The sequence below is a fragment of the Mesoplodon mirus genome (genome assembly GCF_964341445.2).
Source record: "Mesoplodon mirus genome assembly, chromosome: 8".
Taxonomy (NCBI): domain Eukaryota; kingdom Metazoa; phylum Chordata; class Mammalia; order Artiodactyla; family Ziphiidae; genus Mesoplodon; species Mesoplodon mirus.
The window spans coordinates 701,762-714,858 of NC_138984.1; the positions used below are offsets into that span (position 1 = coordinate 701,762).

General features: G+C 62.9%; 1 protein-coding gene across 1 annotated transcript in view; it reads right to left on the reverse strand.

Annotated features, from left to right (window-relative positions):
- The window catches only part of SNED1 (sushi, nidogen and EGF like domains 1), a 90,998-nt gene extending 80,951 nt beyond the window's left edge, over positions 1 to 10,047 (reverse strand). Inside the window, exon 1 of the mRNA XM_082631495.1 lies at positions 9,531 to 10,047. Within this exon, the coding sequence (XP_082487621.1) occupies positions 9,531 to 9,743 (213 nt within the window). The 5' untranslated portion in view covers positions 9,744 to 10,047. The remainder of the gene's footprint in view (positions 1 to 9,530) is intronic.
- Positions 10,048 to 13,097: the final 3,050 nt, after the last annotated feature.

Consider the following 13,097-nt stretch of genomic DNA (forward strand, 5'->3'; position numbering starts at 1 on the left):
AAGACAGGTACATTTACTGCGTTAAACTCAAGAGTACCTATTCACCCAAAGGTGCACTGAAGAGCGTGAAGTAAGGGACAGAGAAAAGGGAAAAGATGTTCTCAACACTTGTGACCTGGTGTATGTACACAACTCCCATAAAGTAACAAGAAAAAAGGGAACTGAGTAGAAAAGAGGAAAGACTTAACAGGGGGCGTACAAATGAGGAAACCCAACGGTAAGCGAACAAGATGCGCTCAGCCTCACGAACAAACAAGAACAGCAGAACCTCGTTTTCACACCTATCCACAACCACCGGGTTGGCAAGCGTGTCCTGCAGCGGGAACACCCGTGGCCTCTGTACCTAACGAGCTGGCGGCGGGTGCGGCCCATGCCCGACAGCCCCACCCCTAGGGCCCACCCTCCACGCCAGCGCCCACGTGCACCGGGACGCACGTTCCAGAATGTTCCCAGATAGCACAGTACGAATGGTCTAAAAGTAGAAACAGCTCCAAATGTCCACCACAGTGAAACAAACAACTTGAAGATGATCTATGTAATTGAACCACAGTGATCATGGACAAAACATGGATGGAAGAACCGGAACAACTTGGAGGGAAGGAGGCGGGTGCAAGCAGCCTTGTCAGGGCTGCACGGTGTGGGCTGATGCAGGTGGAGCGGCAACCACAGGCCTTCACTTGGGGCCGCCATGCCTCGGGGCTGGCATCACATCTGCTCTTTCGCTGCACACTTACTTTGGGTCCCCTTTTCTGCCCGCGTTTAGGAAAACAGAGTCAAGGGTGAGGAGTCTCAGTTGGATGGGGGGGGCGCTGCAGGCTGGAGTGAGGGTCCCTGGGGCCGTGGCCACCTGCCAGGTGGGACCGCCTGCCTCGCCCTACCTACATCCTGCACCCCTCCTCGGCTGCCCTGGCTCCCGTGGCTCCCGCAGGCGCTCCGCCCAGTTTCCTTCCTGCCTTTGAAGTCCGGTGCTCAGGTGTGTGCAGAGGCCTCCGGCCTGCCCGCCAGCGCTCGGCCTCCACCAGATGGCTGCCGCCCTCCCCACGGGGCGGGGCCGGGGCAGAGCAGGGCCGGGGCCACCTGGGCAGGGGTGTGCTTGGACTGCCTTCCTCCAGGGGAGAACGTCTGAACCTCCGGGCGGGGCGGGCGGGGGCTGGCGGCGCAGGGAGCGGCACGGCACCCCTCCCCCCCCCCCACCGGGGTCCCTCTCCTTCTTCGGGGCCAGAGAATGCTACTTCCACAGAATATCAATCTTACTATTATTATTTTTCTACTTGCAACAGCACTCTGTAGAACAGGCAACACGGCGGGAAAACAGGAGAAAGGACTCGACCCCGACCCCCTGCCTGGCACCAGCGTGCTCTTCAGCCACTGACGTATCAGAAACCTGACGTGGACCCGGCCGTCGGCTGGGTCCGGGGCCTGCAATGTACTGCCCCGCTGCCACTCAGGACCTGAGGCCAGCCAGGTGGGCCTGGGCTGGTCCCCTGGAGAGGCCCCAAGGCCACAGCAGCAGGAAGGGGGCCCGCGGGGCGTGGAGGAAGCCTGCCCTTGACCTGGGGGTGCGTGTGGCCCGCAGAGGGAAAGGCACCCAGGCCTTTCTCACAAGAGGGGCTGGCCCTCCCTCTGCTGGGCCAGGAGAAAGCGCAGAGAGATGGCCTGGTGGCATTTCCGACTTGGATAAAACTGGGAGAGAGCGGAAATGTCCTGGAGAGTCTCTCGGAGGCCACTTGCAGCCGAAAGCGTGTGACGTGTGTCTGGCTGGTCCCTGAACTGGGCAGCTTGGGGCTGGCTGGTGCCACCCTCGCTGGGCGAGGGACTGCTCTGGGCCAGGCGGGCAAGCCTGGAGGGGAGCTGGGGACCCCACGGTCACAGCACCCCAGCTCTGCAAACATCAGATCCGAAAGGGCGGGGCCTTGGTTCCTGCTTTGACGTTTCTGCCAGAAATAAAACAATAAAGCTCTGAGGCCTTTTATAAGCTTGTTTTGAAAAATGTAGGCATGTCTTTTATTTCCTGGCAGCTTTCTGGGGAACCAGGATTCCTTCCACAAGCACAGCTCGGGGCTGGGGTCCTGCTCGCAGGGCGGCCGTTGGCAGCACCCTGGGCCCCCGGGCAAGGTGGGGCCCTGGACACCCAGACCTGGCGAGGAGGGGAGGCTGGCCCTCGTCTGAGCACCTGGGGTGCCAGGTGGCCTCTCCTGGCTGCAGGAGGGTGACAGAGGACCGGGGCAAGGGGCACTGCTGGGCAGCCAGGGCGCGGCCTGCAGGCGGGGCAGTGGGCTGGCTTCAGCGCCCAGCGGGGGAGGAGGGATCCCCGCAGAGCTGGGGGGACGGCCCTTCCCCCTCCCAGGCCGGGCCCTCGGGGCGCAGGCCCTGGGGCCGCACTCTCTGCTACCTCCCTCCCCTGCCCCCTGCCGTCAGCTGTCCAGGGCCTCCCCGTGGCCACCCTCTCGTCTCCTGCTGGGCCTTGTGGTCCTGCCTATGGCCCAGAGCCCAGGCCCTTGAGCCCCACCCCACTCCAATAGGGGCTGCCTCTCCAGTGGGAGGGGGGTCCAGGCACCTGCCCCTCCCGTGTCCTGTCCCTCCAGCTGTCCTCACGGCCCTTCCCTTCCTTCCCTGTGTAGATGGCAGCTCCTGCCTCACCTCTGGCACACCTGGGCCAGGTACCCCCCTAGGACCAGATCCCAAGTCCCCAGAGGCCCCTGGACATGCCCTGCGCTTGGGCACCCACACCCCCCTCCCCCGGGCCCAGCACAGCCTGACCTTGCTGCCCTGAGCTCTGGGGCCACGTCGGGTCCCGTCACCCTGCAGCCACCGCCCCTGGCTGCCACCTCCAAGTGCAGGCACGGTGTGCCTCTGCTCCCACACCTAGGCCTCTCACCCTGCCAGTCTCACTCTGGGGCCGGTGGCCACTCCCCCGGGACGCCAGCCCTACCCCAGGCCCCATCCGCAGCAAGCCTCCAGAGCTGCCTGTGCCCGACAGCCCCTCTGCCCAGAGCAGGTGGCGGGAAATATTCGCTGCAGGATGTGTGTGAGGGCCCGAGGGGGCTGTGTCTGGCCCTTGACCAGCCCCCTGGACCCGCCTGGAGGACAGCGTGGTCCTGGGACCTGTACCCAGACATGGTGCCCACTCCTCCCACCCTGGACTCAGCCCCCAGCACTCAGACTCCTGCCCGAGCCGAGTCCTCGGGCTGGGGAGCAGGGTAATGCTTCGCACACAGCAGGCGTTTAATGAAGGACTTGCCCCAGTGTGTAAACAGCCAGTTTATGGCTGTTGAGGCACTGAGGCTGGACCCCCTGTGGGGAGGTACGGGGTGGGGGGGGAGGGAACGAGCTGGGCAGCCCCCTCCAGCCGCCTGGTTTCAGAGCCATGGGAGCAGTGTCCACTGGGGCCCAGGCTCCTCCAGCTTGTTTTGTCCCTGGGCCTGCCCACTGTCCCCACCCCATCGACTGGACCACAGGTACCCTGTGTGGCCTGGAAGCTGCTGGCGGGCTGGAAGCTGTGCCCTCCAGGCTGACTCAGGTCAGCTGAGGAGGCCCCCTTCCCCCAGCAGAGGAGATTGTAAATAAGGACGCCCTCTGGGCAGCAGGGGGCAGTAGGGAGACAGCCCTGAAAAGCACATTCCTCGGGACCCAGCCAGCCCCCTTGGAGGAACTTATTGTGAGGAACTGAAAGAACAAAAGACCTGCCTGGACAAAGATGTGTGTAGGATGGATGTGCACCAGAGCATCCCGGGAGACACCGAAGCCACCCACACAGTCCACAAGTTGTGACTGCTTAAAAGAATTATGGTATAGCCATAGGATGGAATATTATACTGTCACCAAAAAGCACATTTTTCACAGCAAATTTAAGGCACTGGAAAATGCTCACGGTATAACATTGAACGAAATATGCAAAATGGAAATTTGTATGAAATGGCGGCCCCAAATGCACTTGAAAACACATCAGGAAGGATGTCGCCAAAATGTTTAGAGTGCTTGTTTTGGGAAGACGGAATTATGGGCGTATTATCCTAACAATGAGTGGATGAACAGCTGACGTTTACGGAGCTGCTTCTACAAGCCAGCTCTCTTCCAGAGGCTGGGAGAGCACCGTGAACAAAAGAGACAACATTTTAAGACTAAAAATAAAACACTGCTGCGGGTGCATGTCCACTCCTTGACTCAGAGCTAGGGATCCATCAAGGTTTTGGGATGAATGTGTGACTAAATGAATTAGCAAATAAGCCAATGGTGAGTGAATGATGGGTTGTCCTGGAGGCACGCTGTGGTGAGCTAGTCATTTCTAGCTTCACACAGCCTCTGAGAGCTGAGGAGGGGGACACCTGAGTCCTTCCCAGCCGGCCAGGCTGGCTTCCCAGTGAGGGTGGCCAGGTGTGTGCCCGGGGCTCCGGGTGTTCCCGCCAGAAGGCATTCCCTAGAGGTTACGTTGTTTTGACAGAATGTCAAACTTACAGAAAAATTGCAAGGCACTCCTCATACTTTTGATCCACATTCACCAAATTCTAGGATTCTGCCCCATTTGCTTCATCATGCTCTCTCCCCTTCTACATAGATATTTCCTGAACCACTTGAGAGTACCTTGCAGAAGTGATGACCCTTTACCCACTGAGCCCTCTGGTGTGTATTCCCCTGAGCAAGGACATTCTCTACTGAGAACACACACGGTTACCCAGAGCAGGACGCTCAGCACCGAGGCAGCGCGATCGGTACCACTTTCTCCCTCGTTTATACATTTAATCATGTATTTATACTCGTATCGGCGTGAACTCACTGGCTCCCCTTTCCTTAAGGGATTGAAATCTGTTACTACCAGTAATTTAATGCTTCACTTGTCCAGCCATGGCCAGCGAGAGCCCCTTTCGGATGGCCTCTGTGTCCTTTTGCCACATCCCGATCATTCTTTGATCACTCTATTACTTTCTGGCACAAGCTTTTCCAAGCTCATTTTCTTCTTTTCCTGCCGTGGCCATATAATCTCCAAAGAGCCCCAGTTCCTTTTAGTGGTGACTGGTGTTTGGGAACCAGGATCTGAGCCCGAGGACTGCTCACGGCCGTTGAGGTGTCGCTGCTTGCATTTCCCTCAGTGGGCAGACGCACCTACACACCTACGTCCACATCCGTCATCACGATGTCCAAATACAGTCAAACACACGTGGGTGCCAGGACCGTGTACTGATGTGCCTTGCGGGGCACACGCCCCGCGCAGGGTAAACAACCGAGGTGGGGTCAGAAGCGACACGCGGGGAGTGCAGGGACCAGGCTGGGGGAGTGGGGTCTGTTCAGGGGAGGAGACCTGCCTGTCCTGGGAGGGGCTCCGAGCTGGCAGCAAGCACAGTGGCTGAGGGTGACCTGTTCTGTATCTGGAGCAGAGGGAGCTGGGGGGGCTGGCGGGGGATGGAGGGGCACAGGTACATGGGGCCCAGCCCCAGGGCCAGGGGGGCTGGCGGGGGACAGGGGGGCACGGGTACACGGGTCCCAGCCCCAGGGCCAGGGGGGCTGGCGGGGGACAGGGGGGCACGGGTACACGGGGCCCAGCCCCAGGGCCAGGGGGGCTGGCGGGGGACGGGGGGGCACAGGTACATGGGGCCCAGCCCCAAGGCCAGGGGGGCTGGGTAAGGGCAGGAGAGAAAGGCAAGGTTTCACTCGCACTGGGCAAGGCTCCCTCGGCCGCCCCACGGACAGGCTGGAGGGGCAGGGCCAGGAGCCGGAGGCCCACGAGGAGGTGCCGCACGCGCCCAGGCCAGCGGGGTGGCCGCTCTGGGAAGTGGGAGCATTTCCAAGGCAGGGCTGCAGGCCCAGCTGCCTGCTCTGACCATGTGGGAATGAGGTGGGGGGGTCTCAGGGGAGCTCCCAGCATGGCCGAGGAAGCAGGACTTCTGTCTGGGCCGCACTACAGCCGGGGTGGAATAGCAAGGAGGCAGCGGGATGCACGAGTCCCGAGGCCCCTGGGCCTGCATCTGAGGTCCACTTTCCTCTCTGGGCAGGGGAGGACTGCACTGCCCGCCCTCCGTCGGGCCGCCGGGAGGTCCAGGCCGAGGGGCCAGCCTGGATCTCGCCCCGGCGCTCTCCCCCGGTGTGGGGCTGCCAGGCCACCCAGGGCCCTCCCTCGAGCCCTGCCCACATCCACCTCCACCTCCCGATCCCCTCGCTTCTGCCCCGCTCCTCCCCAGGCACCAGCAGGAAGGGAGCATGGGGAGGGGCCTGCCCTGGACCCCGTCTGCCCCTTGGGGGCTGCAGCCTCTCCTCCCAGCCAGGGGGCTCATGCATTTCTGCGGGGGCTTCCTCAGGTCAGAAAAGCCGAGCTCCACTGACAGGCCTGCCTCCGTCTCACTGGTTTTGTCCTGTGGGTCAGGGTGGGTTTTCCAGATGGCTCGGAGCTGGTGGCCAGCCAGCTGACTGTCTTGGTTGGAAATGTGCCACGGGCTGCACAGGTGGGGAAGCCGGGGCTCTCGGAGGAAGCGACCAGCCACCGGTCCCAGGCCGCCTGCAGACCTCCCCTGGGCGGGCAGTCTGGGAGAGGCTGGGCGGGGACTGTGCCCCTGGTGGGGATGCCAGCGGATGAGCCGACACCAGGTGTGGAGCCAGCCTTGCCTGGGACACTAGAGAGAGGGGCTGCTGGCCAGGGCTCAGCTCAGGTCAAATCAACTGTCAACACGTCTTCCCCCGGGCTCGGAGGTGCCACTGCCCACCCCGGGCCCACACCCTTCCCGTTTCCCACTCAGGGCTCTCCGTGACTGGCCCCAAGGTGCTCCAAAAGACCGGGACAAGGAAGAGACCCCAAGATTCAGAGGTCAAGGGTGTCAGCACTGTGCGTGAGGGGCCAGCAGGGGCTGGAAGAGGCTCTGCGGGGGGACGGATGGAAGGCACACCAAGGCGGGTAACACCCTGTGCATCACCCCCGGCAGCTCAGCCTTGGAGACGCAGCCGGCAGACCCCGCACCCATGTCTCGGCCACTGCACCCTCGTAACAGACGTGTGGGCCCTCTCAGGGTGCCCGGCACCTTCGCAGACACCGCCCACCCGGCACGCCTCCCCCGAGGACGGAGCAGAGACGCTCCCTGAGGTGGCCAGTTGGGGGTCCAGGTGCCAAATAAACCAGGATCTGCCTCTGCAGCCCCCAGGCCCCACCCTTGGCGGGGGCTGCACCTGGGGACTTCTGGGGGGAAACGGGGGCTCCTCACCACCGCTGGCCAGGCTCACAGCCTCTCAGTCCCCACGGCCTCCCCAAGCGGACGCTGCACCTCGGCCGGGCCTGCAGGCCACAGCACAGCTGCCGTCTCTACCTGTGACTTGTCCAGCTTTTTTCCCCTGCAAGAAAGTTCCCTCTCAGCTGCCGCGCTCCATGCCCACCAGCAGGGCCGGCCTGGTTTGTGTTCAGAAGGGACTCTCAACAATTTTCAGAGCCTTACAAGTTACCACACATGGCTGCTACGACGTGAGAAAGAAGCAAAACGATGGGGCTTTCTAGAAAGGGGGCCACCCCGCACGCGGCAGGACTGGGTCCTTGCCAGGGTCGATTCTGATCAGAAAGCACTGATCTTCACGCAGGGTCACGGCGAGGCCTTCATTCACTCACCCGTGTGTCCATTCACTCCACAAGCCTGCTCTTTGCCAGGCATCAGGCCGGGGACTAGGGTGCAGAGGCCGGGGCGGGGTGTCCAGCCCTGGAGGGTCCTCACTCGGCCGGATGCAGGCACCTGGGCTCGGGGCTGGCTGACGCCGCGCCCGGCTGGACGAGGGTCAGAGACAGGGGCATGCAGGGAAGCATCCTCTCAGCTGGGCGGGCTGGGAGGCACCGGTCTGACCCCCTTGCTTCGGAATAAATGCCTTCTCTTCTCTAACTGGCCTCATGTCTGACCCTCCGCCCCGCTCCCTCCTCGACCACAGAGCCCTGGCCATTATTTCAGGCAAGGTGTCCTGGGCCCTCAGGATTTCCACAGTCTTTCCTACTGAGCAAAGAGAGGTGAAGTGGGCTCACTAAGTCCCCATGGGCAGGTGTTTGTCAGACAATAGCTTTTTTCAGGAAAGAGCTCTCATGGAGACGCAGGTTTTGCGAGGAACCACGTGCTGGTTTCGGATGAAACCGTTTGTTTTGCTAGCACACCTCTCCACTTTAGAACCACGTCTCCCAGTCGCTTCGGCAGGGGTAGATGTTTTTGGTGAGGCTGTTAAGAGGGTCAGCCGTTTTAATAATATTTTCACCTGTGACTTGGAGTGAGGAGGTTGAGCCTGGCCCGAACGCTCAAGGAGCATCTGGACAGAGCGCTCTGTTAAGACGGTGCCAACAGGAATTTTCCCCCTTCTAGGATGTACGGGCCTCCCTGGCTCTCGAAGACCCTCGGCACAGCTCTGCCCCCAGCCCCATACTTCCGGAAGTCAGTCCTGCCCCTCTGTCCAAGTCCTGGCCCAGAGAAACTTGCACTGGGTGGCACCTCCAGAGAGAACGGCCGCCCCTCCCACCTCTGGCGGTGGAACGGCTGTGGTGGGAGGGTCGCTAGTGATGCTGGCGGCCGCGCTGGGGTCGAGTGGAGAGAGGCAGTGTTGATGGGGGAGGTGACAGGGCTGACGGGGGAGCTGGCAGTGCGGGCACTGGTACTGATGGGCGGTGGAGGGGGGAGGTGGAAGTGGTGCTGGAAGTGACGGGGGGGGCGATGGTGCTGGAGGTACAGGGTGCCAGCACTTTTCTAGCTGGGATTCAGGGGACAGCGCACGGTGCCCCCCAGTAAATGCTCGATGCAGCAATGAGGCGCGACACTGCATTCCCTCAGTGGCCCCGGGTCCCCCCGGGAGCGGTTCTGCTGTCCTTCAGCCTGAACTGTCCCCACTCTCCTGAGCTCCCTCTGGGAGTCCTGTTTGAAGGTCTGGGCCTGAGTGGCCAGCCCCCAGGCTCAGGAGGAGAGGGAGAGGGAAAGGGCGGCTCAGAGAGGACCAGCTTGCTGAGTCTCCCACAGCACCCCTGAAAGTCTGGGCGCGTCCCAGCCTCCAGCAAGTGGGCCTCAGGTGTCAACTGGGGGCGGGGCCCGTGTGGCCCTGAGAGGGGCTGAGACCTTGGCAGGCCAAGTGAGGAACTGAAGGCGCCAGGAGCCCCACTCGGGAAACTGAGGACCCAGGAAGCAGCCGCCTGCTGTCACTGCTGTCTGTGAAGGAACCGGGACGGGGCGGGACGGGGCGGGACGGGGCAGGCCTCCCCTCACCCCGCTGCGCTGGGCCCAGCAGGGGCAGACGGCTCAGTGCCCGCAGCCCAAGCCCCAGGCGGTCCGGCAGGGGCAGGGGCAGGGGCCAGGGCCGGGCGCGCCCCGCTCCACTCGCCAAGGTGGCCGGGCCGCAGCTCGGGCCCCCAACCCCGCCCGCCGCTCCCGCGGGCCGCTGTCCGGCCTTGGCCGCCGGAGGGAGGAAGCGCTGTCCTCATTCCACCTCTGGCCGCCACGGTGCCAAGTTGCTGGCGGCGGCGGCGGGACTCGGGGCGGCGGGCAGCGGCCGGGGCGCAGCACCCTCCCTGGCGCCCCCCGCGGGCTCGGGTTACTCACGTAGAGGCCGGAGTGCTCGGCGCCGAAGAACGGAAAGAGCACGGAGAGCGGCCGCAGCCCGGAGCCGCCGTCGTCCTGCTTGGGGGTGACGGCGTCGCCGCGCTCCGCGCCGAACGGGTAGAAGTCGGCGAGGGCCACCGCGCCGCGCACGCCGCGCGCCCCGAGCCCCAGGGCCGCGGCCAAGAGCAGCGTCCAGGTGGCGCCGCGAGGCATCGCCGGGGGTCGGCGGGCGGGGACGGAGCGGGGGACACAGCGGGACGGAACGGGGACAGAGAAGGACGGAGCAGGGGACACAGCGAAGACACAGCGGGGACGGACAGGCGACGAGGAGGGGCCGCAGGGGGACGGAGCGGGGCTTGCGGTCACCGCGGGGCAGGACCGAGGCCGCGGTCGGGAGTGGCCCGCAGGGCCGGCCGGCCGGGCGTGCGGGGAGCGCGGCCGCGCCGTGGGTGGACTTCGGAGTTCCGCTCCCGCTCGGCCGGGCCGCGCTCCGGTCGCCTCTCGCGGAGGAAGGCGCCGGGCGGGACCGCGTTCGGAGCCGGACCCGCCCCTGCGGCCGTGATTTAAATATCCAACCGGGCGGTCACTCGGGCCTGGGCGGGGCCGGGCCGGGCCATGCAAATTAGGCGGCTCTTAAAGCGCCAAGCGGGGCGGGAGGCTCAGCCCACGGCCCGCGCCCCCCGGAGGTGGCCTGGCCGGCGAGGAGAGGGCTTTGCGGGCGTGCCCTGCGGCCGGGGCCATCCTCCTCCTCCTCCGTGGGTCCCCAGCCGCCCGTGTGGGGCCGGCCCAGAGGAGGTGCCTTGTCCACAAAGCAGTTTCAGGACAGACCCTCAGGCCTGCGTGAGTTGTTGGGCCTGGGGGCAGGCTTCCTGGGTGTCCTTTCAGGCCCCTGTCCCCCAGGGGACCAGGTCACCCTCCTGCCAGCGTGTCGTCGGTCGGGGGCCACCCTCATGGAGCGGTGCTCGGATGAACCCTTCTGGAAGTGGCCAGAGGCCAGCCTCATGCTGCCCACCCAGCTCTGAGGCTTGCCGTCTGGTTGTGAGGAGGACTCTGGCCTGGGCTACTTCAGGGCATTAAGCAAAGTTTCTGCCCTGCATGGCCACATCAGGAGAAATGCTGGGGGAGATGATTTGGGGGCCTAAGGAAACCTCACAGCAAGAGAAGTCTGGGGCTAACTCCCGGGTAAAGCAGCCTTCCGTCGGGGAGGCTGGTCCACACCGGTCTGGGGGCAAGTGGACAGATGCCCCGTGGGTGGGAGCAGGCCCTCGAGTGCCCACAACTCAGATTCTGTGTCTCCAGCCTGTGGCCATCGCAGCCCTTCTCTTGCCGCAGGAACTTGCCCTCAGAGTCAGACTCTGTTTGTCCTCCACAGGGGGCCAGCATCTGGCCACCTCTGGTCCCTAGGCCCAGAGCAGGGCCCGACCCCCGGGGCTCTCCACCCTCTCTGCTCTCGGGTGCTGGTGGGGGCTGATTCGTGAGGACAAGCCAAGCCTGGCACCCCGCTGGCTCAGATGCTGAGTGCGGAGGTGGGGGGAAGCTCTGAGCCAGGCTGCAGCACAGAGGTCAAGTCATGGCCAAGGTCGGAGGAGGGGTGTGGCAGCCTCGCCCTCCTTGGACAGGGAGGGTCCGAGAGCCTCGCTGGCAAAGTCCGAGTGGGGTCAGGACACGGCCTCCCACAGTGCAGCCTGGAGGGCAGAGCTGCCAGCAGGCTGGTCACCTTGGTGGGAGCCCAGGAGGACGTGCTTTTCCATCTGTGGGTTTTCTGTGGGAACCTGGCAGCCCTCTGCCGTCTGTGCCGTGGGTTTGGGGCCCAGGGGAAATCCCTCTCCTGTTTGTTTCCTCAGGGGGGCGGGCAGGTGGCCCCTCCCTGACAGGAAGAAGGGGCAGGACTTCCCAGCTTGCACCAAGCCATGGTGGCGGGTGTGTGAGGGGGGCAGTGGGTTGTCCAGGCTAACCTCTGACCCCCTCCTAGACTGGCCCACCTCCTGCAGGGGGCGGGAGGGGGCACACGCCCCGTCCTCCCCCCAGCTGCACTTTCGTCCTCTGGGTAGGCCACCTAGGCTGAGGAGGTCCCTCCGGGGCACTGCTGACCTCCTGAGCACATGCCTCAGGGGACCCTAGTAAAGGCTCTCTTCTGGGCTAAGTTTTGGGTCCACCTGGGGGCCTGTAGGGGGCAGGGCTGCCCCAGGGGCCCACGCCCTGGGCACACAGTGGTGCTCAGCAGGCAGACCTTGGGTCGCGAGCCCCAGCGAGGCTGTGCGTTTCCAAGCACAGGCCTGCTGACCCTCCACGGCCCTCTCCCTGGGCCGTTTGCAGTCCCATTTGGGAGACTGGGGGTTAACAGGAGACCCCACCATGCTGGGCATTACATTCAAACACACACACACACACACACACACACACACACACAACTCCACAGGCGAAAAAAAAAATTTTTTTCCAGGTGCTAAAAATATTATCAGGAAATACTTTTCAGCAATGTGCTGTTTCAGGTTCCCCTCCAGACTCAAGGGTGCCTTTGTCTTGGCCACAGAAAGTCCACATTTATCAAAACCAAAATCGTTTTATCAAGCAGGCTCGTGTTCCGCGGCCAGGAAACCCGAGACTCCCCAACAGGCCTGTGACATTTTAATTTAGGGCCTGAGTGTGTATGCAGTTTAGATGGGGAGCCCCGGAGCCGACCTGGGGAAGCCCCAGGACCCCGTGCCGGCCAAGGTAGGGAGTGTCTCCCCCACCGAACCTGGCCTGGCCGGCGGGTCCCTGCAGGGCTGGGATGGGGACTCCAGCAGGGCTGCTGGTGGTGGAGGCTGGCTGGCTGCACCCCCCTCCCACTCTCTCCTTCCCGCCCGCCCCGAGCACCTGGGGCTTCCACGTAGGTGAAACTTCAGGGAGACCCCTACCTGCTCCGGGAATGAGGTCAGGAGGTAACAGGGCCTGGAGGGGCAGGTAGGATCTGGCTCCTGCGGAGGCCCACCCGGTGTGGTCACTACACCATAAGGATGGATGGGGCCTTGGTGCAGCTGGTTCACTGCGGCAGAGATGAGGGGCCCTGGTTCAGGGTACACAGCTGTCCACATGTGGGTGTGGGCGACCATAAGACTCTCACACGGAAGCCACATGCTCACCATTGGAAATGTTTAAGAAAACAGCAGTTTATCTCCATCAGAAAAATCCTTTTTCCTAAGTATACAACTTTATGTTGAACAAGTAAAAACAGCGTCTCCTACGTTGATTGAACTTTCATTGAAATATAAAAAATCTTACATCTCCTGGGAGCAGTCTGGGCAAGGAGGGTCCAGAAATCGCCAGCAAGAACATTGGTCAAATAGTGCGTGGCTCTCATGTCAATGTTGAGAAGTCTTTCCGACCCCTTTTGCATTTGGGGTGTATTCCTCTTTCATCTGTGCACATTTACTAGGCACCTCCTCTGTGCTGGAAGATTCAGTCCCAAAGGTGTGACGCTGAGACGCCAGTGGCCACCACAGAGAGGCAAGTGTTGACACTTTCCAAGTGTCAATCTCCAGCTTCCGGGTCCTTCCTCCCCACCCGCCAACCCTCAGGTCCTTC